At 54.6% G+C, this 25,560-nt stretch overlaps 1 protein-coding gene across 1 annotated transcript in view; it reads left to right on the plus strand.

The window, feature by feature from the left end:
• DYNC1H1 (dynein cytoplasmic 1 heavy chain 1) overlaps nt 1-25,560 on the plus strand; it is a 61,692-nt gene that overhangs the window by 12,867 nt on the left and 23,265 nt on the right. Inside the window, exons 7-35 of the mRNA XM_055556645.1 lie at nt 77-304; nt 3,404-4,480; nt 5,152-5,331; nt 6,830-6,979; nt 8,755-8,901; nt 10,231-10,371; nt 10,722-10,898; nt 10,988-11,098; nt 11,179-11,298; nt 11,788-12,027; nt 13,713-13,868; nt 14,014-14,127; nt 14,344-14,454; nt 14,532-14,741; nt 14,893-15,039; nt 15,376-15,542; nt 15,638-15,811; nt 16,999-17,164; nt 17,246-17,434; nt 17,530-17,724; nt 18,372-18,654; nt 19,126-19,226; nt 20,013-20,172; nt 21,115-21,358; nt 21,538-21,721; nt 21,966-22,178; nt 22,931-23,169; nt 23,334-23,490; nt 25,000-25,227. Of these exons, the coding sequence (XP_055412620.1) occupies nt 77-304; nt 3,404-4,480; nt 5,152-5,331; nt 6,830-6,979; nt 8,755-8,901; nt 10,231-10,371; nt 10,722-10,898; nt 10,988-11,098; nt 11,179-11,298; nt 11,788-12,027; nt 13,713-13,868; nt 14,014-14,127; nt 14,344-14,454; nt 14,532-14,741; nt 14,893-15,039; nt 15,376-15,542; nt 15,638-15,811; nt 16,999-17,164; nt 17,246-17,434; nt 17,530-17,724; nt 18,372-18,654; nt 19,126-19,226; nt 20,013-20,172; nt 21,115-21,358; nt 21,538-21,721; nt 21,966-22,178; nt 22,931-23,169; nt 23,334-23,490; nt 25,000-25,227 (6,009 nt within the window). The remainder of the gene's footprint in view (nt 1-76; nt 305-3,403; nt 4,481-5,151; nt 5,332-6,829; nt 6,980-8,754; nt 8,902-10,230; nt 10,372-10,721; nt 10,899-10,987; nt 11,099-11,178; nt 11,299-11,787; nt 12,028-13,712; nt 13,869-14,013; nt 14,128-14,343; nt 14,455-14,531; nt 14,742-14,892; nt 15,040-15,375; nt 15,543-15,637; nt 15,812-16,998; nt 17,165-17,245; nt 17,435-17,529; nt 17,725-18,371; nt 18,655-19,125; nt 19,227-20,012; nt 20,173-21,114; nt 21,359-21,537; nt 21,722-21,965; nt 22,179-22,930; nt 23,170-23,333; nt 23,491-24,999; nt 25,228-25,560) is intronic.

Genomic DNA, 25,560 nt, shown 5'->3' on the forward strand with positions numbered 1-25,560 from the left:
TCAGGAAGCCAACTTTAGGGCATTTCAATGAAAATGTGCTTTAATAATAAGCTTCCCCTCTTAAATTATATCCCAGGTTATGGTCGCGTGCTTTGAAGTTTTTCAGACTTGGGATGATGAATATGAGAAACTCCAGGTATTGCTGAGAGACATTGTCAAAAGGAAAAGGGAAGAAAACCTCAAGATGGTGTGGCGGATCAACCCTGCTCACAGGAAGCTTCAGGCTCGCCTTGACCAGATGAGAAAGTTCAGACGCCAGCACGAGCAGCTGAGAGCGGTCATCGTCAGGGTCCTGAGGCCACAGGTGTGGCTCACGGTCTAAAAATTCCTGCCTGCATTGCTTGAATGACTCTCTCTCTTTTTTTTTTACAGTCAGCTACCTGTTTCTCTTTCACACTCTGAAGTGCTTCTCTAGCTCCTTTTTCATCTGTCACTGTCATCTTGAAGATCTAGTGATTCTGAATCATAGTGTTTGAGTTCAAATCTTTAACATTCTCCATCCATTCATTCCCATCCCCAAACTGCATGGACCCTAGAGCCAAACCTCATGGGTTTACATCCTAATACAGCTGTTGAACTAGCCGTGTGACTGGGCTCACTGTTTTACTCTTTTCCTCAGACTCCTTATCTATAAAATGTGGATAATAATTGCGTTTGGCTCAGATTTATTGGAACAATTAAATGACTCCTTTTCTTTCTTCATGCTTTTTTTTTCTTTTCTCAATTCACCACTTTTTGAGCACTGCTTTTCTCACATTAAACAATCCAGTCCAGAAGTAGCAGGTGGATTGATACGTGTGTAGGTAGACGAATTGGTAAACAGATAGATACACGATAAAGCCAATAGCCAATGTTAATTGGTTGGTGTTAACCATAGGCTCTCGGTGGGGTCTTCCGTGTGTGTGTTTAGGATTCTTTCAGCCATCCCATAGTCTGAGAATTCTGCAGTGTTAGTTGGGATGGGCGATGCGGTCTAGAAGCCTTGCCATCTCGGTTCATTCTCTGAGGAGGAGTGCCTGCCGCCCAGGGTGGAGCGGGTCGATAGTGAGCGCTTGGTGTCTTCTCAGCTAGTGCAGTCCCGATCCACGTGGACACGTGTGCGTGTGTTGGTTTTACGTGTTAACCCTTTACTGTGTCCGTGAGAGCCTTGAGACTGGGACGCAGCCCTCCGTTCCGTGTCCTTCTCAGCTATCACTGTCGTAAAGCATCATTGTCTACTTTCCATTTGTAAACCATGTGGTGTCTGTACTGCCTTTTTGTTCATAAAGTGTGTAATAAACTCATGTGCAGGCATGCATTCTCAGGATGGTCTTATTGGAGGATTGTTCACATTTAATGTAGGTATTGATAAGTTTGGATTCAGAGCTGCTGTTTGCTAGACTTAACAGCTATATTTCTTTGAATTTTCTTTTTTAGTGTTTCCTCTAGGGATTACTATAGGTCTCTAATTTATCACGATATACACAATACTGACTGAACCTCATAATCAATATAAATCTGTTTCCTCCTGCTTGTCATGTTTACAGCAAGACAAATAATGCTATTCTTACAATGCATCTGTATCCCATATATTATTATTATATGGTATTACTGTTACATATATTATAAACCCAGAACTACAGTGTTACATGTTAAGCAGTCACGTATATCTTAGAAAAATCAGCAGGTGAAAAGAAAAATAATGACATAATCTTTTCCATTTGTCCCCGATTTACATCTTCCAGTTCTCTTCATTTCTTTCTGCGGACTAAGTTACCTCTGCCATCTTCTCTCTGTAGCCTGAAGAAATTCTTTGCCATTTCTTGTCCCATAGGTTTGCTGGCAACACTCATATTTGAAGGATAGTTTCACTGGTTATAGAATTTTTGGTTGACAGCAAGTTGTAAATCTGTCCAGACTTTTCATTCTTGCAGGGCTCCCCAGGGCTCCTGTGTGTGTATATAATTTACTACGTTGGCCCTTGTCAGACTGTCTTTTCCAGAACTCCCCCTTTATTTGTTTTCTGAATTGTAGGTGCTAGGTCTTCGTTGCTGCATGGGCTTTTCTCTAGTTGTGGTGAGTGGGGGCGACTCCCTGTTGCCGTGTGTGGGCATCTCGTTGCGGTGGCTTCACTTGTTGCGGAGCACAGGCTCTGGGGTGCCCGGGCTTCAGCAGTTGCCGCTCCCGGGATCTAGAGCACTGGCTCTGTGGTGCGATGCACAGCCTTGGTGGCTCCGCAGCATGTGGGGTCTTCTGGAGCAGTGCAGGCAGATTCTTACCCCCTCAGCCGCCAGGGAAGTCCCCAGAATCCCTGCTGTAAGCTGCTCTTCTGCTCCCACCTGCAGAGCTGCGAGTCTTCCTGCCTGAGCTGGGGTGGGAGTGCCCCAGGCCGTCGGCTCCCCACCCTCACCTGAGGTCAGCACACCTCAAAGTGTCAGCTGCATTTGGTTGCTGTCCGTTGTCCTGAAATGGCTGTTTAATAATTGTCCAGTTTTTGCTCCTATAATGTCATTGCCAGGAGTTCTCAGAATGTTTTTAAATATATAAAATAAAAGGCAGAGGTTTACAAAGAAACATTTGTCCACAGTTCTGAAGTTGTGATCTATGGACAGTAATCTGTGTGCTTCTCCGTGAATCCTGCTAGCAGGATTTTGAAGTAGTGAACATAAGCAAGCTCTCAGGACTACAGTACAGCTGTCGTGTGACCTGGAAGAATTTATTGATGACAGAGGGCACTGGGGACAGCTGTAACTGTTGCCTACATCATGACTGAAGAAAATGCTGAATTTAATTAGGCTTAGTGAAAATTATTTTCTCCAAACAAATTCACAGACTGTCTGAACTTCATGTGCGGCGTCTGTGGACCCCAGATCAAGCCCCCTGCCTGGCGGTGTAATTCTGTGAGAGTGGGCCTGAGCTGTGCCCGGGGGTCTGCCGCGTCCCGAGGCACTGGGCCTGTGTGCTCTGCTGTCTGTCCAGGAGCGTTCAGGGGACTGAGCAGGACCCTCTCAGTTACTGTCATGCTTGACCTGTCCCTCTGCTGCAGTGTGGATCCTGGGCTGTAATCCGAAGTTTTAGAAATAAAAATGAGAAGTATCCTGGATACTGACTTTGTATGTGCCACTCCTGTGAAGTCCTGAGCTTTCCAGTGCAGTTTGAGGGAAGAACCCCAAACCCAGGTCTCAACACATTTTTTTTTTTTTAAGCTTCTTTGGCCACAAAACTACATTGTCTGAAGGTTTTTACAGCAGAGTTAAAACATACAGTATCATGTCTCACACGGTCTTGACTTGTGGTTGTAAAATGTTTGACTAAACGTTAGGCTTACATGGTGGACTGGTCATCTTGTGTGGTGTGTGCTACTCAACGAGATAAAAGTTTTCCCCTTGGCAGACCTGTTTTCTTCCAAACCCTCTCCTCCCAGGTCACAGCAGTTGCACAGCAGAACCAAGGAGAGGTGCCTGAGCCCCAGGACATGAAAGTGGCTGAGGTTCTCTTCGACGCTGCCGACGCGAATGCCATAGAGGAGGTCAACCTGGCTTACGAGAACGTCAAGGAAGTGGACGGGCTGGATGTCTCCAAGGAGGGCACGGAGGCCTGGGAGGCCGCAATGAAGAGATACGATGAGAGGATCGACCGGGTGGAGACCCGGATCACCGCGCGCCTGCGAGACCAGCTTGGCACCGCCAAGAACGCCAACGAGATGTTCCGGATCTTCTCCAGGTTCAATGCGCTGTTCGTCCGGCCTCACATTCGCGGGGCCATCCGCGAGTACCAGACGCAGCTGATCCAGCGTGTGAAGGACGACATCGAGTCTCTTCATGACAAGTTCAAAGTCCAGTACCCGCAGAGCCAGGCGTGTAAGATGAGCCATGTGCGCGACCTGCCCCCAGTGTCCGGCTCCATCATCTGGGCCAAGCAGATCGACCGGCAGCTGACGGCCTACATGAAGCGCGTGGAGGACGTGCTGGGCAAGGGCTGGGAGAACCACGTGGAGGGCCAGAAGCTGAAGCAGGACGGGGACAGCTTCCGCATGAAGCTCAACACGCAGGAGATCTTCGACGACTGGGCCCGCAAGGTGCAGCAGCGCAACCTGGGCGTGTCGGGCCGCATCTTCACCATCGAGAGCTCGCGAGTCCGGGGCCGCGCCGGCAACGTCCTCAAGCTGAAGGTCAACTTCCTCCCCGAGATCATCACCCTCTCCAAAGAAGTACGAAACCTCAAGTGGCTCGGCTTCCGCGTCCCGCTGGCAATCGTGAACAAGGCTCACCAAGCGAACCAGCTATACCCCTTCGCCATCTCGCTGATCGAGAGCGTGCGCACCTACGAGCGCACGTGTGAGAAGGTGGAGGAGCGGAGCACCATCTCCCTGCTGGTGGCAGGCCTGAAGAAGGAGGTGCAGGCACTGATCGCCGAGGGCATTGCCTTGGTGTGGGAGTCCTACAAGCTCGACCCCTACGTGCAGCGCTTGGCGGAGACAGTCTTCAACTTCCAGGAAAAGGTACGTGCCGCTTCCATCTTCCCCATCCCAGAGGTGGTCAGTCGGTTAGCAGTTAGCTCTCCACAGAGGTCGCCCATGGTCCCAACAGCTCAGGGCCACGTCTGCCGAGCAGGAGAAGGAGGCCTTCCCCTCACCGGGCTGTTGGATGGTGTGGGGCCTTTAGGGAGGCCGTTCAGTGACAGTCCCCATTGCTAGGGAGCCAGGGAAGAGATGAAGGGCACGAGAGCTTTGTCACTGATAAAGCTGCGTGGACAGCGGGCTGGTGATCGGCCCACCCCAGACCTGGCCTTCCTCCCCAAACCCCCGCCCAGCTGTGCCGCGGTCACCTCCTGGCCCTGCTCCTGCCTCTGCAGGCAGGGCGGAGTCCACTGGTCCGGTGTGCGGCTGGCTTCTGGAGAGGGAAGGTGCAGAGCAGCGTGCGTTGATGTCCTGTTCCCACATGTGCGGGCAGAGGGCGCCTTCCCTGGAGCGGGGGGCGGGGAGGCGCTGGTGTGCATACCTTTCCCCTCTCTCCTCGAAGACAGGCGGGGTGTGGCGTCAGGCCAGCACGCAGGGTTAGCGCTCTGAGGAAGAACTTCTCTGTCTCAGACGTTTATTAATTGAGAAGAATGTACATGAGATAAAGGCATGGAGTAAGCTGGTGATTTAACGCGAACTGCACCTTCCTTTAGGTGGACGATCTGCTGATTATCGAGGAGAAGATAGACCTGGAAGTCCGCTCCCTGGAGACGTGCATGTACGACCACAAGACTTTCTCCGAGATCCTGAACAGAGTGCAGAAGGCCGTGGACGACCTCAACCTGCACTCCTACTCCAACCTGCCCATCTGGGTCAGCAAGCTGGACATGGAGGTGAGCTGGCACCAGCTGCACCTCGCATTGTCTGCCATCTTCGGGGGTGGCCCCGGTCCACAAGTCTGTTAGGTCAGGCCTGAAAAGCTCGTTTCTGTGGCAGTTATCAGTGACCGTGACCACCAGTTCTTTCCAGAAACCCCCTGCAGCTAACAGTAGCTGAACTGCTGTGCTGGCTGCAGCCACCCTCCTCCTGCGCCAGAAGCAGGGAGCTCCGGGGGAGGGGAAGAGTGCTGTCTGCTTCCTGAGAGTGTGACAAGCTCCTGCAGCCCGTCTCTGCTCTGCTGATTGAGGTGGTTCTCCCTGGCCCTCCTCTCCTGGCCACCTTCTCTGGCCACCCTGTCTCCCTCCACCACCCCCCCCAGCATCCACGTACCTCTTGTTCTGGTTTAGAGGACCTTGGCTCACCCTTGTGGGGTGGGTGCTGGAAGCATACTTAGCACCCTGTGTGGCTTTCTCGTCAGCGGGTGTCAGAGCAGCCGTGAAGTCTCCAGAAGCAGGGAGGGTGTTTTATGGCAGAGGTCACTCAGTAGACAGGTGGTCGCGGGTCAGTTCTGAAGTTGTGTGTGGGTCACGGGTTTTCCCCTCTAAAGTGGATTAGTAAAATGCAGCAGTTCCTCCAATGGGCCCTGAACAGAGCTAACGTTCAGAAGCCCCAGTCTTCTGAATCGAGTGCGAGTCCCAGGTTTTCTCAGGCCGCCCCCACAGTGTTCCCAGGATGGTTGAGTGGCTCACAACGAGGGGGACTCTAAGCAAGATGTGCGGACACCCTAGTCCTTGGAAACCTCACAGATCAGAGATTTCTGACTTCCTTCTTCACTTGTTGAAAGAAAATGGTCACCGTTTGGTGACTGATGTTGACTAGCTTTACTGTGATGATCATATTACAGTTAGGTATACATATTGAATCCTTATGTTGTACATCCAAAACTAATGTTAGTCAGTTATTGAAGGCAGGAGAAGGGGTGGTAGAGAATGAGATGGTTAGGTAGCATCACTGACTCAATGGACACGAGTTTGAGCAAAGTCCAGGAGATAGTGAAGGACAGGGAAGCCTGGTGTGCTGCAGTCCATGGGGTCACAAAGAGTCAGACATGATTTAGCAACTGAACAGCAACAATAACAAAATCAATTGTGCCTCGATTTAAAAAAGAAAAATGATTTCATCTCCAAACTCCAGTTTCCTGGTTTTGTACCTGAGGCTGGTGTTTGTGCATTTCCTGTTGCACTGAACACATCTCAAGGCCTTCGCCACACCTGCGCGTTGGTGCTGGTCTGCTTGTCACTTGTGAGCGGGAGTCCGCAGGCAGAGAGCACAGTCAGCCTAGTGGTCAGTGAGTGGAGGCTGGAGGGTGAGGACGTGAGGTTGAGGAGCCGCGGGTGGAGGCTTGCAGTCAGGAACGATTCGTCCTGGGCCTGAAACAGCGGTTTTCTGTCAGTACGCTCTGCGAGCTAACTTTGGGAGAAACATTGTTCTTGGGACATGTTTTCTCTGTAGATTGAAAGGATACTGGGTGTCCGGCTGCAAGCTGGCCTGAGAGCTTGGACACAGGTGCTCCTTGGACAAGCGGAGGATAAAGCAGAGGTTGACATGGATACAGATGCCCCTCAAGTTAGTCACAAGCCTGGAGGAGAGCCAAAGATCAAGGTGAGTATCTCCCGGGGCAGCCGGTTCCACAGTAGATAAAGCGACATTGAAAAAGCCACTGCAGTGGGCAGACCCGGGCCCGGTCAGCGTCCTGGGGTGACGTGAGATGAGGAGGAGGCTCTTCACCCCGTGCTCCTCCCCCCACCATCCACCAGGGCAGCAGCAGGCAGACCCGGGGGGAGGGCCGTTCTGCAGAGAGCACCCCAAGTACCAAGGCATAAGAGAAAGGTGGGAAAAGCCGAGTGTCGCAGAGTGGAAGGGATTGAGGGACTGTGGCCGCTGACTGTGAAGTGGTGTCCTGTGAGACCCGGGGAAGTCTGACTGGAGTCCGTGGGGTCACGGAGCTCCCATGACTGAGCCACTGAACGATGGACCGGCACTCACGTCTTTGTTTTGGTAATGACGCCATTCGAGAGGAGGCCGGAGAGGGTGCATACCTTTCCTCTTCATGCCTGCCTTAGAACTCTGCTCTGTGTCACAAACAGTTTCAGAAACACTTGGGGGTTAATTTTTTCATTTATTTGGCTGTGTTGGGGCTTGGTTGTGGGGCATGGGGTCTCCCTTTCAGTGCAGGCTCGGCAGTTGTGCTCATGGCTGAGTTATTTGTGGGGTCTTAGTTCCCCCACCACGGAGCAAACCCACATCCTCTGCATTGGAAGGAAGATCCCTAACCACTGGACCACCGGGGAAGTCCCAGCTTTTTTGTTTTGTTTTTTTTTCCTTAATGGAAAATAAAATTTAGAAATCTACACTGGGGGGAAAATTTCTGTTCTCCTAGGATATACGTAGAATTAATTTGAAGAACTGGATATAATGGTCTGCTGCAAGCAGAAGTTCAGACTGTGACCCTAAAATGTCAGTTTTAATAAAAATCTGAGTAGAATTCTCGCGGAAGCACGCAGCAGCGCACCACTGAGCACACCGGGCGGCAGCCCTCATCGCCGCGCGGCTGTCCCGTCGTGGGAAGGAGGGCTCTACTGGGGCCGGCAGGCTTTCCAGAAAGTTCTCTTTAAACTCTGTAACACAGGTGCTGGTTATAAACGTGTCCACCTTGCACTGATGCATTGAGCCATACGTTAGTTCTGTGTGGTCTACAGTGTTTGTGTTCTCTTTACCAGTGAACGTCTCCAGATCAGAAGCCTCGTAGAAGTGGGCGAGTAGAAGCTTTGATCTGAGAGAAACAATTGGCTTTTTTTTTTTTCTTCCCAGACTTCACGTTTTAATACTTGAAATGTTTTCACTTTTGAATATTACAGATATTCATCCCCAGAGCATACTTTTTAAAAGAAATTACTGAGATGCAGAAAAGCAAGTGAGGTGTCTGAGTTGATCAGACGTGTAGTGGAGCCTGAGCTGGAGTTCTGAAAGTAGCTCAAAGCACTGGCAGGCGGCACAGGCTGCTCCCAGACTGTGAACCTACACCAGCCAAGTTGGCCTGTGTCTCTGCTTTCTCAGGCCACAAGGTCCTCACGTCCCGAGATCATCACACACATCAGATCCCATGGCGCTTCGCTGAGCACCTGTTGTGTGTCTGACAGCCAGGCACTGGGTGCCCAGGAGGAGCCCACGCGGAGCTGCCCTCTGACCCCCTCCAGGCCCTTGGGGAGGGCTGCAGACCAAACATGAGCTCACAGAAGGCTGGATCTGTTAGTAACTTAATAGACTTTGTGGTTCACACGGAACTAGTGTAATGATTCAGAGAGAGAAAATGGTATATTTCAAAGCCCTTGAACTGAAATAGACTGCTGAGTCAAAACGACACCTTTGCTTTCCAGAACGTCGTTCATGAGCTGAGGATCACCAACCAGGTCATCTATTTGAACCCGCCCATCGAGGAGTGCAGGTACAAGCTGTACCAGGAGATGTTCGCCTGGAAGATGGTGGTGCTGTCTCTCCCCCGGATCCAGAGCCAGCGGTACCAGGTGAGTGCCTGTGAGGAAGCCCCGGACCTCAGCTCAGCACTCTGTCAGCTCAGCGCTCTGGCGGAACGCTGGAGGGGCGCAGTGTGACCCGACACTTGCCCTGTAGTTACTGCTCCACGCAGTCTCAGGTGTATCTCTTTTCTTAGCTGTGCGCGTAGCTCCGTTCTCCCTCCTCCTTCCTCTGGGGCCTGGTCTTCGCTCCCGGCTCCCCCAGCTCTCCCTGCACCTCGCCGGCCCGTCCACGTCACTGGTTCCTGCATGTTCTGTGCCTGCCCCACCCTGCCCTCCGTGTCTCGTCTGGCCATAAGTACCAGCCGTGTGCTGTCTCCATCTTCAGAATTTACCCTGGTCTGTTTCTTGTGACGTCCAGTGCTGCGGTCGTGCAGGTTACATCTCTCCCCCCTCGGCCTAGTTAAGCCCCCTCCTCACTGGTCTCTGTCTGCTCTTGCCCCTCTAAAAGCTGCCGTCAGCGCAGCAGCCCAGATTACCTCTTAGGTGTGTGTTGACCCCAACGCTGCTGTTTGGGGGCCCTGGTCACGGCTTCCCGTCTCGCCCACCACGGGGCCTGCGGGCCCCCGACACGTGCCGCTCTGCCGCCTGCCTCTCCACCCGGCTCTGCTGCAGCGCGCTGGGCCCGCCCGTCCTCACACGGCCCAGGCGCACACTGGCCCCCGGGGCCTCTGCCCTTGCTCACCCCCTGCCCCCGCAGCTGCCTCGCCACCCCCAGCCCTGCCAGCGGTCACCTCCTCAGTGAGGCCTCCTGCGCTGCCCCGTGTGAAATACGTCCTGCCCCTGCATTCCTTCCCGCCCCCGTTTCTCCACAGCCCTGCTCGCCATCTGATGGCCTGTGTATTTTGCTTTTCCCTTGGTCGTCTTCCCCTGCCCCGCAGAACCTAAGTCTGTGCTAGCAGAGGCCTTTGTCTGCTCACGATGCCTGCAGCAGTGCCTGGGCTGAGACCAGCCCGCGGGTCGTGGGCCCCAGTGACTGTGTGCACGCTGGTGTTCACACTTGGTGGTGGTGCCTCGCTCGCTGAGGTGACACCCTCAGTCCCGCACACTGGGATGAGAGGCTCGGGTCTCGTGGGGCCCACTCTGGACACCCTGCTCCCCGCTCGAGGCACGCCTGCTCAAACAGGGACGCCACACTTTCTAGCCTGTGGTTGACGCTCCTTTCCTTGGTTTGATGAGTTAGGTTACCTGTGACCAGGATGAGTGAACGTTATCCCTTAGGTACCATTTCTTTCCATTAACTTCAATGCCGTGAAAGGCAGCTGAGGTTCACATTTCTGTACACACTCCCTGCTTTCATTTCCGCCTTTGTTCGGTTAGGTGGGTGTCCACTATGAACTGACGGAAGAGGAGAAGTTCTACCGGAACGCTCTGACGCGGATGCCGGATGGCCCCGTGGCCCTGGAGGAGTCCTACTCTGCAGTCATGGGCATCGTCACCGAGGTCGAGCAGTACGTCAAGGTGAGGCACGCCTCTCGCTCTGGTGCGTATGTGATCTGTCCTAGATGCAAGTGTGAGCTTGAATGAATGTGGAGCTAAGTCTTGACTAAACGTAATGCGATTTATGAGGTGATATTTGCCATTTTAAAGCAAGGAGTGAACAGTGGAATGGACCTTCTGGGATGTTAATCATTTTGGAGAGCAGAAAACTTTATTCTTTTTTGGTTGGGAAACTGAGCATTGGAAATGAGAGTTTATTCCTAACAGCGATGAAGGAACACAAACCTTTTTAGCAGAATATGACCGCACGTATTAACATCTCACAAAACGAGGCGTCGAGCTGCCGTGGGCGGCTGTGTTCTTGTTTGCAGGTCTGGCTTCAGTATCAGTGCTTGTGGGACATGCAAGCTGAGAACATCTATAACCGACTCGGGGAAGACCTCAGCAAGTGGCAGGCTCTGCTGGTCCAGATAAGGAAGGCCCGGGGGACCTTCGACAATGCAGAGACCAAGAAAGAGTTTGGGCCGGTGGTCATAGATTACGGCAAGGTGAGCCCAGCCGGCTGCCTGGAAGGCGCGCTGTGAGGGCAGCGTCTGACCGCAGGGAAGCTGCAGTGTGAACACTCCTCCCCCCGCAGGTCCAGTCAAAGGTGAACCTGAAGTACGACTCCTGGCACAAGGAGGTGCTCAGCAAATTTGGGCAGATGCTCGGCTCCAACATGACAGAGTTCCACTCCCAGATCTCCAAGGTGAGGAGGCGGGACCCCGGCAGGGCGGCAGGCCCGCCGCCGCCTCGGCTCCTGATCGATGCCATGTTCTCTGCCCACAGTCCCGCCAGGAGCTGGAGCAGCACTCGGTGGACACGGCCAGCACCTCCGACGCAGTGACCTTCATCACCTACGTGCAGTCCCTGAAACGGAAGATCAAGCAGTTTGAGAAGCAAGTCGAGGTGAGCTCTGTCCCTTGCTGTGTCTTGGGGGTCCCCGGGGTGTCTCTGTTGTACCCTCTGGCGTCCTCGTAAAGGTGGACGCCAGTGTTCTTGGACGGCTGCATTTTAAAAAGCTCTGCAGGTGATCTTCAGGCACTTCAAGGTTTGAGAACGACAGGTTCTTATCTTCTGAAATCTTTTACTTTAGTTGTTGATCTTCAAGTCCTCAAAGTTGAATTTCCTTCTCATAGTTTGGACCTAGGGTGTGAAGCCCAGTTCCAGGGCGCTCAGGCCCTGCTCGGGGCCGCCTGAGTGCAGCCAGGACAGTCCCGGGGCTGGCCCAGCGGGCCCCTCTGCAGCCTGCTGCCCTGGGACGCAGCGCTGTGGGGAGGGGAGGTTCCTGGAGGAGAGCAGGTGCGTCCTGTACCCACGGGTATCTTCTTGGAGTCTGACCGTAGTTCCTGTTACTCCTCTAGAAGAAAAAGCCCCGTGTGTTTGTTCCCCCTCCAGCTCTACCGCAATGGCCAGCGGCTGCTGGAGAAGCAGAGGTTCCAGTTCCCGCCGTCCTGGCTCTACATCGACAACATCGAGGGGGAGTGGGGGGCCTTCAACGACATCATGAGGCGGAAGGACTCCGCCATCCAGCAGCAGGTGGCCAACCTGCAGATGAAGATCGTGCAGGAGGACCGGGCCGTGGAGAGCCGCACCACCGACCTGCTGACCGACTGGGAGAAGACCAAGCCCGTCACGGTGAGCCCCAACGTGGCCCCGTGCTCTCCCCGCACCAGCAGCATCCTCTGTGTTCCCGCTTTCAGAGTGAGGCGCCCTGCCGCGTCTGAGCTTTCCAGGGTGAAGGCGCTGCCCTCCTGTAATTAGGGAGCCGTCCTTGCAGAGAGTGGCTGTGAAACTGTGAAACCCGCTTAGACAGACCTCATTTCAGCCAGACCCCTCACAACAGTCATTTAAGGCAGGGAATGCTTCTACAGCCTAGCATTTCTCCACTCGTAAGTTACCCTCTTAGTTGTACTCGGGAGTTAGACTTGTCCCTCTTGTGGACTCAGGCCAGGCGGCCCCCGGCGCCACCGCCCGGCCTGTGCCCTGGGCCACCCTGGGCTGCGCCACCGCCCGGTCTGTGCCCTGGGCCGTGCCACTGCCGTCGCAGTGGTAAGGCTCTCTGCCCAGAGGCTGCCGCAGCCAGGCCTCCACATTCACTCAAGTTTGTACTGAGCACCAGCTGTGTTCTGGGCAGCAGGAACACAGCGGTGACCAGAAAGGAGCCTGACCCCAGGGGAACACGCTCCCGCAGGAGACAGGGTGAGAAGGGAACCAGAAGGACACGCACTTCAAGGCAGATGGAGACGCGTGCTGGGGGAGGGTGTTGGGGCCTCACTGCTCTGCGCGGAGTCTGGCGTGTGGAGACTGCTGGGGACAGGCAGGCGTGCCAAGGGGCATGCAGACAGGCAGGACGGGGCTCAGCCACGTAGGTCACGGCCGGCCTGGTTCGCGGGGTGGGATTCACACGGAGGCACACGTGTGAATCCTGCAGGAGAAGGATGTGACTGCATCCTAGATGCTGGTCTGGTTTTGTGGACGGGGCTGTGATTCTCCACGCGAGGCCTGGGGACCAATCGGGCTCCTCCCCCACCACGCCCCCGCCCCCGGTCCCCAGCACACACTCACGTCTGCTGGGTTGGCCTCCGTCCTGCCCTCAGCTGGTCTGTGCTGCTGCCCTGAGGCCCCGCTTTGTGTCTGGTTGAGCCAAGGGGCCCCAGGGTGAAGCAGGCTATGCCTCGCTGATGCCAGGCCTGCCAGGTCGTGCGGGGGAGTGAGGGCTGATCAGTAGGCAAGAGTGCAGCACCTCAGGGTGGGCGTCTGATCGTCTCGCCTCGCTGGTGGTGTTTTAGTTAGAACTCTCTTTGAGAGAGTTCCCTGGGGGTCCAGTGGTTAGGACTCTGCGCTTACTCCTGACGGCCCGGGCTCACCCCCTGGTCATGGAACTGAGGCCCCACAGGACACAGCGTGGCAAAAAAGAAAACAAAACTCGAATCGGTACTTGGTGTAGTCGTTCTCAAAGGTTATTAAGACGCCTGTGAATCGTGCTCGTGCAGAAGTCGAGCCGCCTCCAGTGAGAGCGGTGCTTTCCTCCTCACCTTCCCTCGTCAGTGATACCACGGCCGTGCCCTCGCAGAGGGCGTGCCTGGCAGGGCTGTCCTCCTCCGGGCCCAGGTCAGCGCCTCCCCGGCACTCCGCAAGGGGATGCCTGACTCGACGGGTGCTCCCCTTGCCCAGGTCAGGTCTGGAAGTAACGGGCACGCATCACTTGGGAACGTTTACACGCAGACACTCAAGGAAGTGCAGAGTCCCCTCCAGCGCCTCAGAGCTGGGCCCCTCTGTCCTGAGACCTGGCTCTGACTCGCTGGACTTGACCGCTTCAGGGCAACCTGCGTCCAGAGGAGGCACTTCAGGCTCTCACCATATACGAAGGGAAGTTCGGCAGACTGAAGGATGACCGCGAGAAGTGCGCGAAGGCCAAAGAGGCCCTGGAGCTGACCGACACAGGGCTTCTCAGCGGCAGCGAAGAGCGCGTCCAGGTACGAGCCGCTCCCGCTGGCGGGCGGGTGCAGGCACCTCGTGCCGACCTCGCCCCCACCCCAGCCCGGCTGTCCCAAAGGCCCTAGCAGAGTCCGAGATGGCTCCTCTTCTGAAGTGTAACTGCTCTGCTGTCCTTGATCGCAGGTGGCCTTAGAAGAGTTACAGGACCTCAAAGGTGTTTGGTCAGAGCTTTCTAAGGTCTGGGAGCAGATTGACCAGATGAAGGAGCAGCCATGGGTTTCCGTGCAGCCTCGAAAGGTATGCGTCACTAAGACAGATACCGCATTGCCCTTCACATGATGAAAGTTGGAGACTGTACTTAGGAACTTGGCAAGTAGGGAGGTGTACCGTGAGTTCACAAGACGTCCCTTCCCGGTCGTTTATCTAAAATTTCTTTTAAGGCTAGTTTTTAAATGTTTCACCCTTTAAAGCAACGTTGGCAAACTGAATACCACCTTGGGTTTCTCTTGACAGCTTCGACAGAATCTAGATGGCCTCCTGAACCAGCTGAAAAACTTCCCTGCCCGATTGCGGCAGTACGCGTCCTACGAGTTTGTGCAGAGGCTCCTGAAAGGCTACCTGAAGGTGGGTGACCCGGAGCTGCTGGCTGGGAGTCAGCCGGAAACACGCCACGCGGATGACTCGGCTCCCTGTCTCCACAGATTAACATGCTGGTGATTGAGCTCAAGTCCGAAGCACTTAAGGACCGCCACTGGAAACAGCTGATGAAGCGGCTTCACGTGAACTGGGTTGTATCTGAGCTGACCCTCGGCCAAATCTGGGACGTGGACTTGCAGAAGAATGAAGCTGTTGTCAGGGATGTCCTGCTTGTGGCACAGGGGGAGATGGCTCTGGAGGAGTTTCTGAAGCAGGTGCGTGTCGGGCTGTGACGCACACCTGAGCTCTGTGAAAACGGAGCCTCACCTGTGGTCCCTCTTGTCCCCATAACGTTAACTCACTCGGTCCCTCCTGTGGCTGGCGAACGCGCATTCATTGGTGGCCTGCCTCTGGGTGTCGCTTCAGATACGAGAAGTGTGGAACACGTACGAACTGGACCTGGTCAGCTACCAGAACAAGTGCCGCCTGATCCGCGGCTGGGACGACCTCTTCAACAAGGTCAAAGAGCACATCAACAGCGTGTCCGCCATGAAGCTCTCTCCGTACTACAAGGTACGTGGGGGCTTCCCTCCCGCACATCCACCGTAATGCCCGCAGCCTCACGGGGACGTCCCTGGCGGTCCAGCGGTTAAAACTCCAGGCTTCAACTGCAGGGAGTACGGGTTTGATCCCTGGTCAGGGAACTAAGACCCCAAGTGCTGCGTGGCCAAAATAACTTAGTAAACATTTAAAAATAAAAATGGCCAGGCTCACAGTTACCAGGGACCTGTTTTTAGACAATGTGAGTCGCATAACTTGATAGGATGTTCGTCTGCATCTTGGGGTAGGTTCTGGCATATCTGAGAGGGGAGAGGCAGCAGCTGACCTCTGCCCTGCTTCATCCGCTAGGTGTTTGAGGAGGACGCCCTGAGCTGGGAAGACAAGCTGAACCGCATCATGGCCCTCTTCGACGTGTGGATCGACGTGCAGAGGCGCTGGGTCTACCTGGAGGGCATCTTCACAGGCAGCGCAGACATCAAGCACCTGCTGCCGGTGGAGACCCAGCGGTTCCAGAGGTACAGCCTCCAGCGGGTGGGGGGCAGAAGGGCGGGCTTGGCTGGGAACACCGCGTGAAGGCTGACAGTAACCTTGCTTCTAATTTGACCTGTAGCATCAGCACGGAGTTCTTGGCTCTAATGAAGAAAGTATCCAAGTCTCCCCTGGTGATGGACGTTCTCAACATCCAGGGGGTGCAGAGGTCTCTGGAGAGGTTGGCAGACCTGCTGGGAAAGATCCAGAAGGCCCTGGGAGAGTACCTGGAGAGAGAGCGCTCGTCTTTCCCCAGGTGAGGGGGCATCTCAGGCATAGACTGAGGGGAGGCCCAGCTCTGCTTTCTTCCCTCCTGGCCTGTGAGTTGCTCACTCTGACATCAAGGGTTTTGTTGCCAGTAATCCATTTAATGAATACTGTTTCCCTTTCATCGATTGATTCCTCTTAATTTTCTACCGTGGATTTGTATACTAAGCTCCATTTAAACTATTATTCACCCTCCCAGGGAGCTTGCCTCTCTTAAAAAACTCACTCTGATGATTTTATTTTCTGTGTGCCATTTTTTTTTTCTTTCTGAGTAGTTTGAGTGAGTGAAAGTGGCTCAGTCATGTCTGACTCTTTGCGACCCCATGGACTGTAGCCCACCAGGCTCCTCTGTCCATGAGGATTCTCCAGGCAGGAATACTGGAGTGGGTTGACAGTGCCCTCCTCCAGGGGATCTTCCCAACCCAGGGATCGAACCCAGGTCTCCTGCACTGCAGCCAGATTCTTTATGGTCTGAGCCACCAGGGAAGCTCTCTGAATAGTTTACTTATAAATTGAGCAGGTTTTTTAAACATTGATGAAGTGAGGAGAATTATATGAAATGCATTGCATTTCTTTTCAGTGTCTTGTTAGGTGAGTGAGTCTCTTTTGCTGAGGGCTGGAGAAGACCTGGATGTGATCCGCATTCAGGCTAGAGATGGTCCACACCATCCACGTCCACTTTCCTTTCTTTCTTTTTTTTTTTAAAATTTTATTTTATTTTTAAACTTTACATAATTGTATTAGTTTTGCCAAATATCAAAATGAATCCGCCACAGGTATACATGTGTTCCCCATCCTGAACCCTCCTCCCTCCTCCCTCCCCATTCCATCCCTCTGGGTAGTCCCAGTGCACCAGCCCCAAGCATCCAGTATCGTGCATCGAACCTGGACTGGCAACTCATTTCATACATGATATTTTACATGTTTCAATGCCATCCTCCCAAATCTTCCCACCCTCTCCCTCTCCCACAGAGTCCATAAGACTGTTCTATACATCAGTGTCTCTTTTGCTATCTCGTACACAGGGTTATTGTTACCAGCTTTCTAAATTCCATATATATGCGTTAGTATACTGTATTGGTGTTTTTCTTTCTTCACTTTCCTTTCTTGCTGGTTGATTCACCTTATTTGTGTATGTGTCATGTTTTAGCAACTTAAATGCTGTTTCGATTTTAGATTTTATTTCGTGGGTGATGAAGATTTGCTTGAAATCATTGGAAACAGTAAGAATGTAGCTAAGTTACAGAAACACTTCAAGAAAATGTTCGCTGGGGTCTCGAGCATCATCCTCAATGAAGACAACTCCGTCGTCCTGGGCATCTCGTCCCGTGAAGGAGAGGAGGTAGTGAGGTTTACGATCGTAACTCAGAAAACTTCGCTCCTGTCTTTGCACACCTTAATTCATAGGTTTTCTTTATTTCAGGTTATGTTTAAAACTCCTGTGTCAATCACCGAACATCCCAAAATCAACGAGTGGCTCACACTGGTGGAGAAGGAGATGCGGGTCACGCTGGCCAAACTCCTTGCTGAGTCCGTTACCGAAGTCGAGATCTTTGGTAAAGCAACATCAATTGACCCAAACACCTACATCACCTGGATTGACAAATACCAGGTACTGTCCAGTAGCAGGGCGACGGGCTGGAGCTGGGGACACTGGCTGAGCTTTAAAACCACTCTTTTGGGTCTCCTGTGTGCCACGCCTCCCAGGCCCAGCTGGTGGTCCTGTCAGCCCAGATCGCCTGGTCTGAGAATGTGGAGACGGCGCTGAGCAGCATGGGCGGGAGCGGCGACGCGGCCCCCCTGCACTCCGTGCTGAGCAACGTGGAGGTCACCCTCAACGTGCTGGCCGACTCGGTCCTCATGGAGCAGCCCCCGCTCCGCAGGCGCAAGCTGGAGCACTTGGTGAGTCCTCCTCCTGGTCAAGCTCCCCTGCCTTCCCCTCGAGCAGCTAAAAGAACTCATGCTCGAGAAATATCCTCATTAGTGTCTGGGAGGAAAGCAAGTCGATGGGCTGTTGACAAGTGCTGGGTGGTCCTTGGCTCTCTCTTTCTGTTGAAGGGCAACCTTGGGGAACAGGAGCCACACGCATGACCTGGTACAAAGGGTGACCTCCCAGTACAAAGGCTGGCGCTCAGCCCTCGGGGTCTCGCCCCGCCTTCCCAGAGCTCCGCCTCCGGAGGCATATCTGTGAGCCTTGCTGTTTTGCTGCTGGGCTTGTGAGGTTGTGTGCGGCAGGCAGACTGTTAGGTCAGAGGCAGCTCTTCTCCATCATGTTTTATGCGAGTTGCAGGGTTTTTACTTAAAATAAGGTGTTTTTGTCATTCTTTGTTTTTGTTGCAATTCTTTATTCTTTGTAATTCCATCGTGTGACTAGCAGTTCTATTGTTTTTAAAAGTAAATTTATGTTCCAGAATATTTACATCACAGTTGGACCTAGGAGCTCAATTTCAAAGTCTCCTAAGTAATGCGCACTCCCAGAAGAGGCATTTCTGTACTTCAGTTCAGGGAGTGTACATTACAGTAAACTCTTAAAGTGAGTCTGTCTTCAGATCACAGAGCTGGTTCACCAGAGAGACGTCACCAGGTCCCTGATCAAGAGCAAGGTCGACAACGCCAAGTCTTTCGAGTGGCTCAGCCAGATGCGGTTCTACTTTGACCCGAAGCAGACCGACGTGTTGCAGCAGCTGTCGATTCAGATGGCGAATGCCAAGTTTAACTATGGCTTCGAATACCTGGGTGTTCAGGACAAGCTGGTCCAGACACCCCTCACCGACCGCTGCTATTTGACAATGACACAGGCCTTGGAAGCCAGGCTCGGGGGGTCCCCATTCGGTGAGTGCCTCCACACACCTGGTCAGATGAAGTCAGGTGGTAAACCTACTTCTCAGAGAGTAAGCAAATGATCTAAATGTATTTCTTAACTACGTGGCTAGCACATTCTTAAACTTGAAATCTTTACATCAGTTACTACGTTTGTAGTAGCCCTTGAACAGCACTGGTTTGAACTGTGAGGGTCCACTTAGACACAGAGTTTTTATAGATAGGCAGTCAGCCTTCTGTGTTCACAGGATTCACATCCTCAGACTGAACCAGCTGTGAATTGAAGCTTCCTTCTGAGGTTGGTTGAATCCAGGATGTGGTACCTGTGGATATGGAGGGCCGACAGTGGGACCCGGTGGAATTTGCTTAGAGACGGAGGGCAAACTGTACTTCGATTTTTTTAAAAAGAATTGCTTTTTACAGTTCTTAAAGCTGAAGACATGTTCTCACTTGAGTTCTCAATTCCTTTTCTTCAAATAACAGGGCCTGCGGGGACCGGGAAGACCGAGTCAGTCAAGGCCCTCGGCCACCAGCTGGGCCGCTTTGTTTTAGTTTTCAACTGTGACGAGACCTTTGATTTCCAGGTGAGAGGCTCCTAGGGGACTGCCTAGAGCAGGGGGCCGGGTGGGGAGCGCAGCCCGAGCCTCTGGGGGCCGTGAGAGGCTCCTAGGGGACTGCCTAGAGTAGGGGGCCGGGTGGGGAGCGCAGCCCGAGCCTCTGGGGGCCGTGAGAGGCTCCTAGGGGACTGCCTAGAGCAGGGGGCCGGGTGGGGAGCGCAGGTCCGCGCGCGCCTCTGAGGGCCGTGAGAGGCTCCTAGGGGACTGCCTAGAGCAGGGGGCTGGGTGGGGAGCACAGGCCCGCGCCTTGGGGGCCGTGAGCCGTGCACACAGCGCTCTTTTTGGGAACGGGGTTACTGGAGGTGTTCGAGGGGCCAGCCAGTGTGTGACGCCAACTTGAGCCTCACCTCTTCAGGTTAACTCTTCAGTGTAACATATCTTTCTGGTGTCTGTGTTTAGGAAAAACAAATAGCGAAGGTTTTTTTTAAACAACAAAAAGCGTTAGCTCTGTCACTGGAATTTTTTGCACAAGAGGGAAAATAACACATTACATCTGTTCATCTGTGAATGGAGTACTTGCTACATGTAGGGCTGGGCTCCTTGCCTCACGGGTGAAGCTGGTTCCACCTTCACAGCCCTCTCCACCCCACTGCACTCTTCTGGGAGGAAGGTGGTATTATCCGCGTTTCAAAGATGAGCAGACAGGTTTCAGCATGTGATTTGCCTGGGTTGGACCAGTCACTCCAGCCAGGATTGGAACCCTGTACGGCCAGCACGGGGCCGCCTTTCAGCGCCTTGCCTCTTTCGTTTCAGGCGATGGGCCGCATCTTCGTGGGGCTCTGCCAGGTGGGGGCCTGGGGCTGCTTTGACGAGTTCAACCGCCTGGAGGAGCGGATGCTGTCGGCCGTGTCGCAGCAGGTGCAGTGCATCCAGGAGGCGCTGCGCGAGCACTCCAACCCCAACTCGGAGAAGAGTGAGCTCGTCTTCTTGCTTAGTTACCCGGCTGTGGGTTAGAAATGAGCGAGGGTTTAGTGCAGCCCCCAGGCCCGAGGTTGCAGGCGGGATGGTGCGTCCTGACGGAAGACGAGGGCGGGGCCCAGGATGGCACTGCCCGCCTCGCCCCATAGCAGCCAGCGGGGCGGGCCATGCTTCCTCTGCAGACGGAGGCCCCGGGCTCCTCCCTGTGGCCCGCAGAGCAGGCCTCCTGGCCGGAGTGTTGGGACCAGACCCTGGTCATGTGTCTAGGGGTCCCTGGGAGCTGGTTCCACGCAGAGCCTAGACGCATGAGCTGGAGGAGGTACATACATGCAGGACGGGTAGTTTACCCGTTAGTTTTCCCTGTTAGTCCATAGTAATAGTAGCTCGTCTTACCAGACCCGAGTAAAACAAGAGGAGTGTCAGAGAAACGAGTGCCTGTGAACTCCATGCTCGCTTATGGAGGGAAGCTGACCCCTGAGTGTCCAGAGTTGGCGGGAGTGGGGGTTGGTTTTGTGGAATGTTTTTTTGAGTGTGTGGGTTTGGTTTTTTTTTAATGACCTGAGGAAAGGGCCATGTCCATGATCTTAGCCAGTCAGGTTTATCACAACTTGACCGGTTTTTGTGGCTGCAGCTTCTGTCAGGCTGTGTTTCTGTTCTTGCATTGACCTCTTGACACTCAGTAATAATGCGCAGAGAGGGTAGTGGGCTTCCCACTCTGGTGACTTGATCCGTGCCACATCTGAGTGGCTCTTACGTGGGCAGGGAGTGTGGAAATTGGTCTCCCGGGTAGGTGGTGTCATGCTGCTGAGACCCCGCAGAAAGGCCAGGCCGCAGCTTGCATGGGGTCCTGGGCCGGCAGGGCGCTGGGTTTGTGGTTTCAGATCTTATGGTGGTTTTCTGACCATCGAAAGCCTCAATGCCCTCATCTGAATTTCAGCCTCTGCCCCCATTACCTGTGAGCTGCTGAACAAACAAGTGAAGGTGAGCCCAGACATGGCCATCTTCATCACCATGAACCCTGGCTACGCGGGCCGGTCGAACCTCCCAGACAACCTGAAGAAGCTGTTCCGGAGCTTGGCCATGACCAAGCCCGACCGTCAGCTCATCGCCCAGGTCATGCTGTACTCTCAGGGCTTCCGCACGGCCGAGGTCCTCGCCAACAAGATCGTCCCTTTTTTCAAGTGAGTTGCTGAGCATCATTCCTAATCGTGTTTCTGGCACGTGTTACCTGCGTCATTTAAACGTGGCCTGTGTAATTACAACATTTCTTTGCACTCTCGTGTCCATTCTCGTTTCTTGATGTTTGACGCTGCTTGGGGCTCAGCAGGTGCTGTTCTTAAGGAAGCCCTTTCTTTTTTAGACTGTGTGACGAGCAGCTCTCTTCCCAAAGCCACTATGACTTTGGTCTCCGAGCCTTGAAGAGCGTGCTGGTGAGCGCGGGGAACGTGAAACGGGAGCGGATCCAGAAGATCAAGAGGGAGAAGGAGGAGCGCGGGGAAGCAGTCGATGAAGGAGAGATCGCGGAAAACCTGCCTGAGCAGGAGGTGAGCGGGCGTCCTCCCGCTCGGGCGTCCTCCCGCTCGGCCGGGCCAGTGCAGCCTCCCCCGCACCAATCTGGGGCTCACAGGTCCCAGGACGGACATGCTAAATGGGCAGCAGTGGGGTGGGTGGGGTGGACGCTGGGTCTCCGTGCTTGTTCTCACAGCGGGGGGGTGATGGGTCCCTGTGGGGACAGAGTTGTGAACGCGGAGCCGCCACCCCCGGAGCTCAGCCCGTTTCCCCCTGCAGATCCTGATCCAGAGCGTCTGTGAGACGATGGTGCCAAAGCTGGTGGCCGAAGACATCCCGCTGCTCTTCAGCCTCCTGTCGGATGTGTTTCCCGGCGTCCAGTACCACCGGGGCGAGATGACGGCGCTGCGGGAGGAGCTCAAGAAAGTGTGTCAGGAGATGTACCTGACCTACGGGGATGGAGAGGAGGTCGGCGGGATGTGGGTCGAGAAGGTGAGTGGGGCCGCGGGGCTGGCTGGAGCCTCACCGAGTCCCCAGGGGCCAAGAGTGACAATGGCCGTGCCCACCTGTGAGGAGCCGCGTCTGACGGGGCTGTGTCCACCAGGCATGCCATCTGGTTTGTGAACATTTGTCCTGTCCCCCGACAGGATTATTCTCTTAAGTGCAGTGACAGCAAAACACCTGAGATGTTCACTCACGTGGTATGGTTTTGCTCTCTGAAAATGCCAGCTAAAGGGGAATGACAGACACTGGAAAAAACATCTGCGATAGCAGGTCTTTCCAGCATCACGATTAACAACGTAAACGTGCCCATCGGTACAGTTTACAGTCTCTTCTGCACTGGCTTCTTCCCTTCGTCTCCTTTGTGAGAGTCACTTAGGAAAATGGGTCGTGTGCACGGGTTGTGCCTGTGACCCTGAGCCTTGCTCCCGGGTTAGATGGTGGAGGATGGCTCTGTCAGCTGCTCGCCGTCCTCCTGGCAGGGGTCTCTCCTGAGGCAGCTTGCTGAGCAGCTCCTGTTCCACCGGCTGCAGCCTCCCTGACTCCTCAGACAGCTCCTCAGTGCAGCTAAACCCTTCTCTACCGGCCGTGGTTGTGGCCGGCTCAAGGACTCTGGTTAGAAACCCCAGGCATCGCCTGGAGGGCTCCCAGCACACGTCTCTGGCCGGGCGCAGTGAGAAGCAGGAAGGAGCCTTGGCGTGCCTTCTCTCCAGCGCTGACGGCGCCACTGGATTTGCCCCCAGGTTCTCCAGCTCTATCAGATCACCCAGATCAACCACGGCCTGATGATGGTGGGGCCCTCGGGCAGCGGGAAGAGCATGGCCTGGCGCGTCCTTCTGAAGGCTCTGGAGAGGCTCGAGGGCGTGGAGGGCGTGGCCCACATCATCGACCCCAAAGCCATCAGCAAAGACCACCTGTACGGAACCCTGGACCCCAACACCCGGGAGTGGACAGATGGGCTCTTCACACACGTTCTGAGAAAGTGAGTACATGTGGGGTGCGGTCGGGGCCTCCAGAGAACTAGGTCCTGGCACTCTGTCCTTGTGGAAACTGCATTATTCTTACACAGTCTGGGAACACTTGAGAAACGGTTGCAAGCTGAACGTTTCCGTCTGAGTCTCCGCTGTCCTAACCCCTCCACTCCAGGATCATAGACAACGTGAGAGGCGAGCTGCAGAAGCGCCAGTGGATCGTCTTCGACGGCGACGTGGACCCTGAGTGGGTGGAGAACTTGAACTCGGTGCTGGACGACAACAAGCTGCTGACGCTGCCCAACGGGGAGCGCCTCAGCCTCCCGCCGAACGTACGGCCTGCGTGCTCGCGCCCAGCGTGCTCGGCCAGGAGGGTGGCTCTGGTCGTCCTGGGGTAGCCGGGGTGGCAGTAGCTTCGTGGTCCGCGCCTCTCTCTGCTAGGGTTGTTGCATTTCCAGGCCCAGTGAGAGGCATTCCAGAGGGTTCATTCGTAACCTGCTGCTCACTGGTTGTTAGACACGCTCTGTAATCAGCCTTTCCTGCAGCCCGGGGAGGTAGGGTTGTGGTGGGGATTTCTGGGAAGTGGCGCAGTGAGGGATTTAGACGTGGACCTCAGGGTCATCCCTCGGAAGTGAGCGTCTGATAGGTGGGTAACCGTGCACAGGCCTGGCATGGATGTGTGTTCGTGCTTTGACCCCACGTTTATGGAGTGCCACGGTGTGCCGGGCCCCTTCTACGTGCTGCAAATACAGCCGTAACCAACATAGACAAAACCGCTGCTCTCCCGGGGCTCACAGTCAGAGGTGGAGAACACAGATAGACGGGAGAAATTGGCACGGGGCTGCGGAGTGAGCAGATGAGTAATGCGGCTGAGGCAGGACGTCGCTCCGTCAGGGCTTCAAGGGGACGCTGGCAGCTTCAGTGGAGACCAGGGCCTGAGGAAGCAGCTCCTGGGTGTTGGGGTGGAGGCCTGGTGGTGGGAGGAGCCCCTGGGCGTGCCCACATACGCCAGGAGGGGGGCTGTTGGCCCGCACGCAGGGACGTAGGGACAGGACCCAAGGGAAACAGACCTGGGGTCACCGAGGACTGGAGCTTGCCTGCCGGGATACGCTGGGAGGCTGTGGGGATACTGAGAAGTGACTGAGTGGTGGGTGTGAGTTAAAGCGCTTGCCAGTGGCATCTGCTGGTGGGCTGAGGGAACGGAGGCTCCAGCAGGACCTCTGAGTGGGTGAGTGGGTACTTTTATCACAACAGAGGGTCCGCGTTAGGGGTTATGTTACTTGAGAAACCAAGATACAGGTCAGGAACACGCACTCAGCAGATGAGTGTCTTGATGTAACTTGTCAGGGTCATCACCCAGTAGATTCTGACTGTTGTCGGAAAGGTGGATCTCCTTGTGAGGCACGTTAGCCCTGAGGTGAAGGCTCTGGAATCAGACTCTCTGGTTTGCCTCTCAGCCTCACCATCTAGTAGCGGTGGACCCGGCGAGGCTGCCAACCCCCTGTGCAAACGGAAAGCCTGCTGGCCGCCCTGGCGGGTTCAAGTGCGAGGGCCTGGCCACAGCCCCTCACTGCGGGGCCCACCGTCCAGGGAGCGATGGTTCTGTCCCATTGGAGCTCCCAGTTCTCCCAACCACAGAGGTTTTTTTCCTGTCCAAGTTCTTAAGGAGAGAGGTTGCCAGGTGTTGTAATGATGCACACTTAGATATTTTTATTTCTGAACTGAGCACAGACAGATTAGAGTTAAATCACTCTTTCAGTAGGTAGGTAGGTAAACCAACTTTAACTTTCTGATCTCTACCAAGCCCACGTCCCTAAATCTGCTCACCGTTCTCCCTCCAGGTGCGGATAATGTTTGAGGTGCAGGACTTGAAGTACGCCACACTGGCCACCGTGTCGCGCTGCGGCATGGTCTGGTTCAGCGAGGATGTGCTGAGCACGGACATGATCTTCAACAACTTCCTGGCCAGGCTGCGCAGCATCCCGCTGGACGAGGGGGAGGACGAAGCCCAGCGCCGGCGCAAGGGCAAGGAAGACGAGGGCGAGGAGGCCGCCTCCCCGATGCTGCAGGTATGGGCCGGGGCTAGTGGCATGTGCCCAGGGGGTCCCCCACCCCTGCGAGTCCGGGCACGTCACAGCAGCCCCGCCCCCGCTGCAGCCTGGGACTTGCAGGAGATTAGCATGATCAGCGTTGTCTCACGCCAGCTTCTGAGGAAGCCGGTGGTCACAGTTGCAAAAGTGTAGACGTGCATGGAAAATCTGAAGAGTTCTTTCAGATTTCTCCACAAATTGATGAAAAAAGGCCTATTTTCAGTTTTGATGGTGAAACCAGTGTTTCCAGGAAGCGTGATTTTTGAGAGCTGCCAGCATGAAGGAGTGGGATTGGTCACTGGAGCCTCGACT

This window comes from Bubalus kerabau, chromosome 19 (assembly GCF_029407905.1).
Source record: "Bubalus kerabau isolate K-KA32 ecotype Philippines breed swamp buffalo chromosome 19, PCC_UOA_SB_1v2, whole genome shotgun sequence".
Lineage (NCBI taxonomy): Eukaryota > Metazoa > Chordata > Mammalia > Artiodactyla > Bovidae > Bubalus > Bubalus kerabau.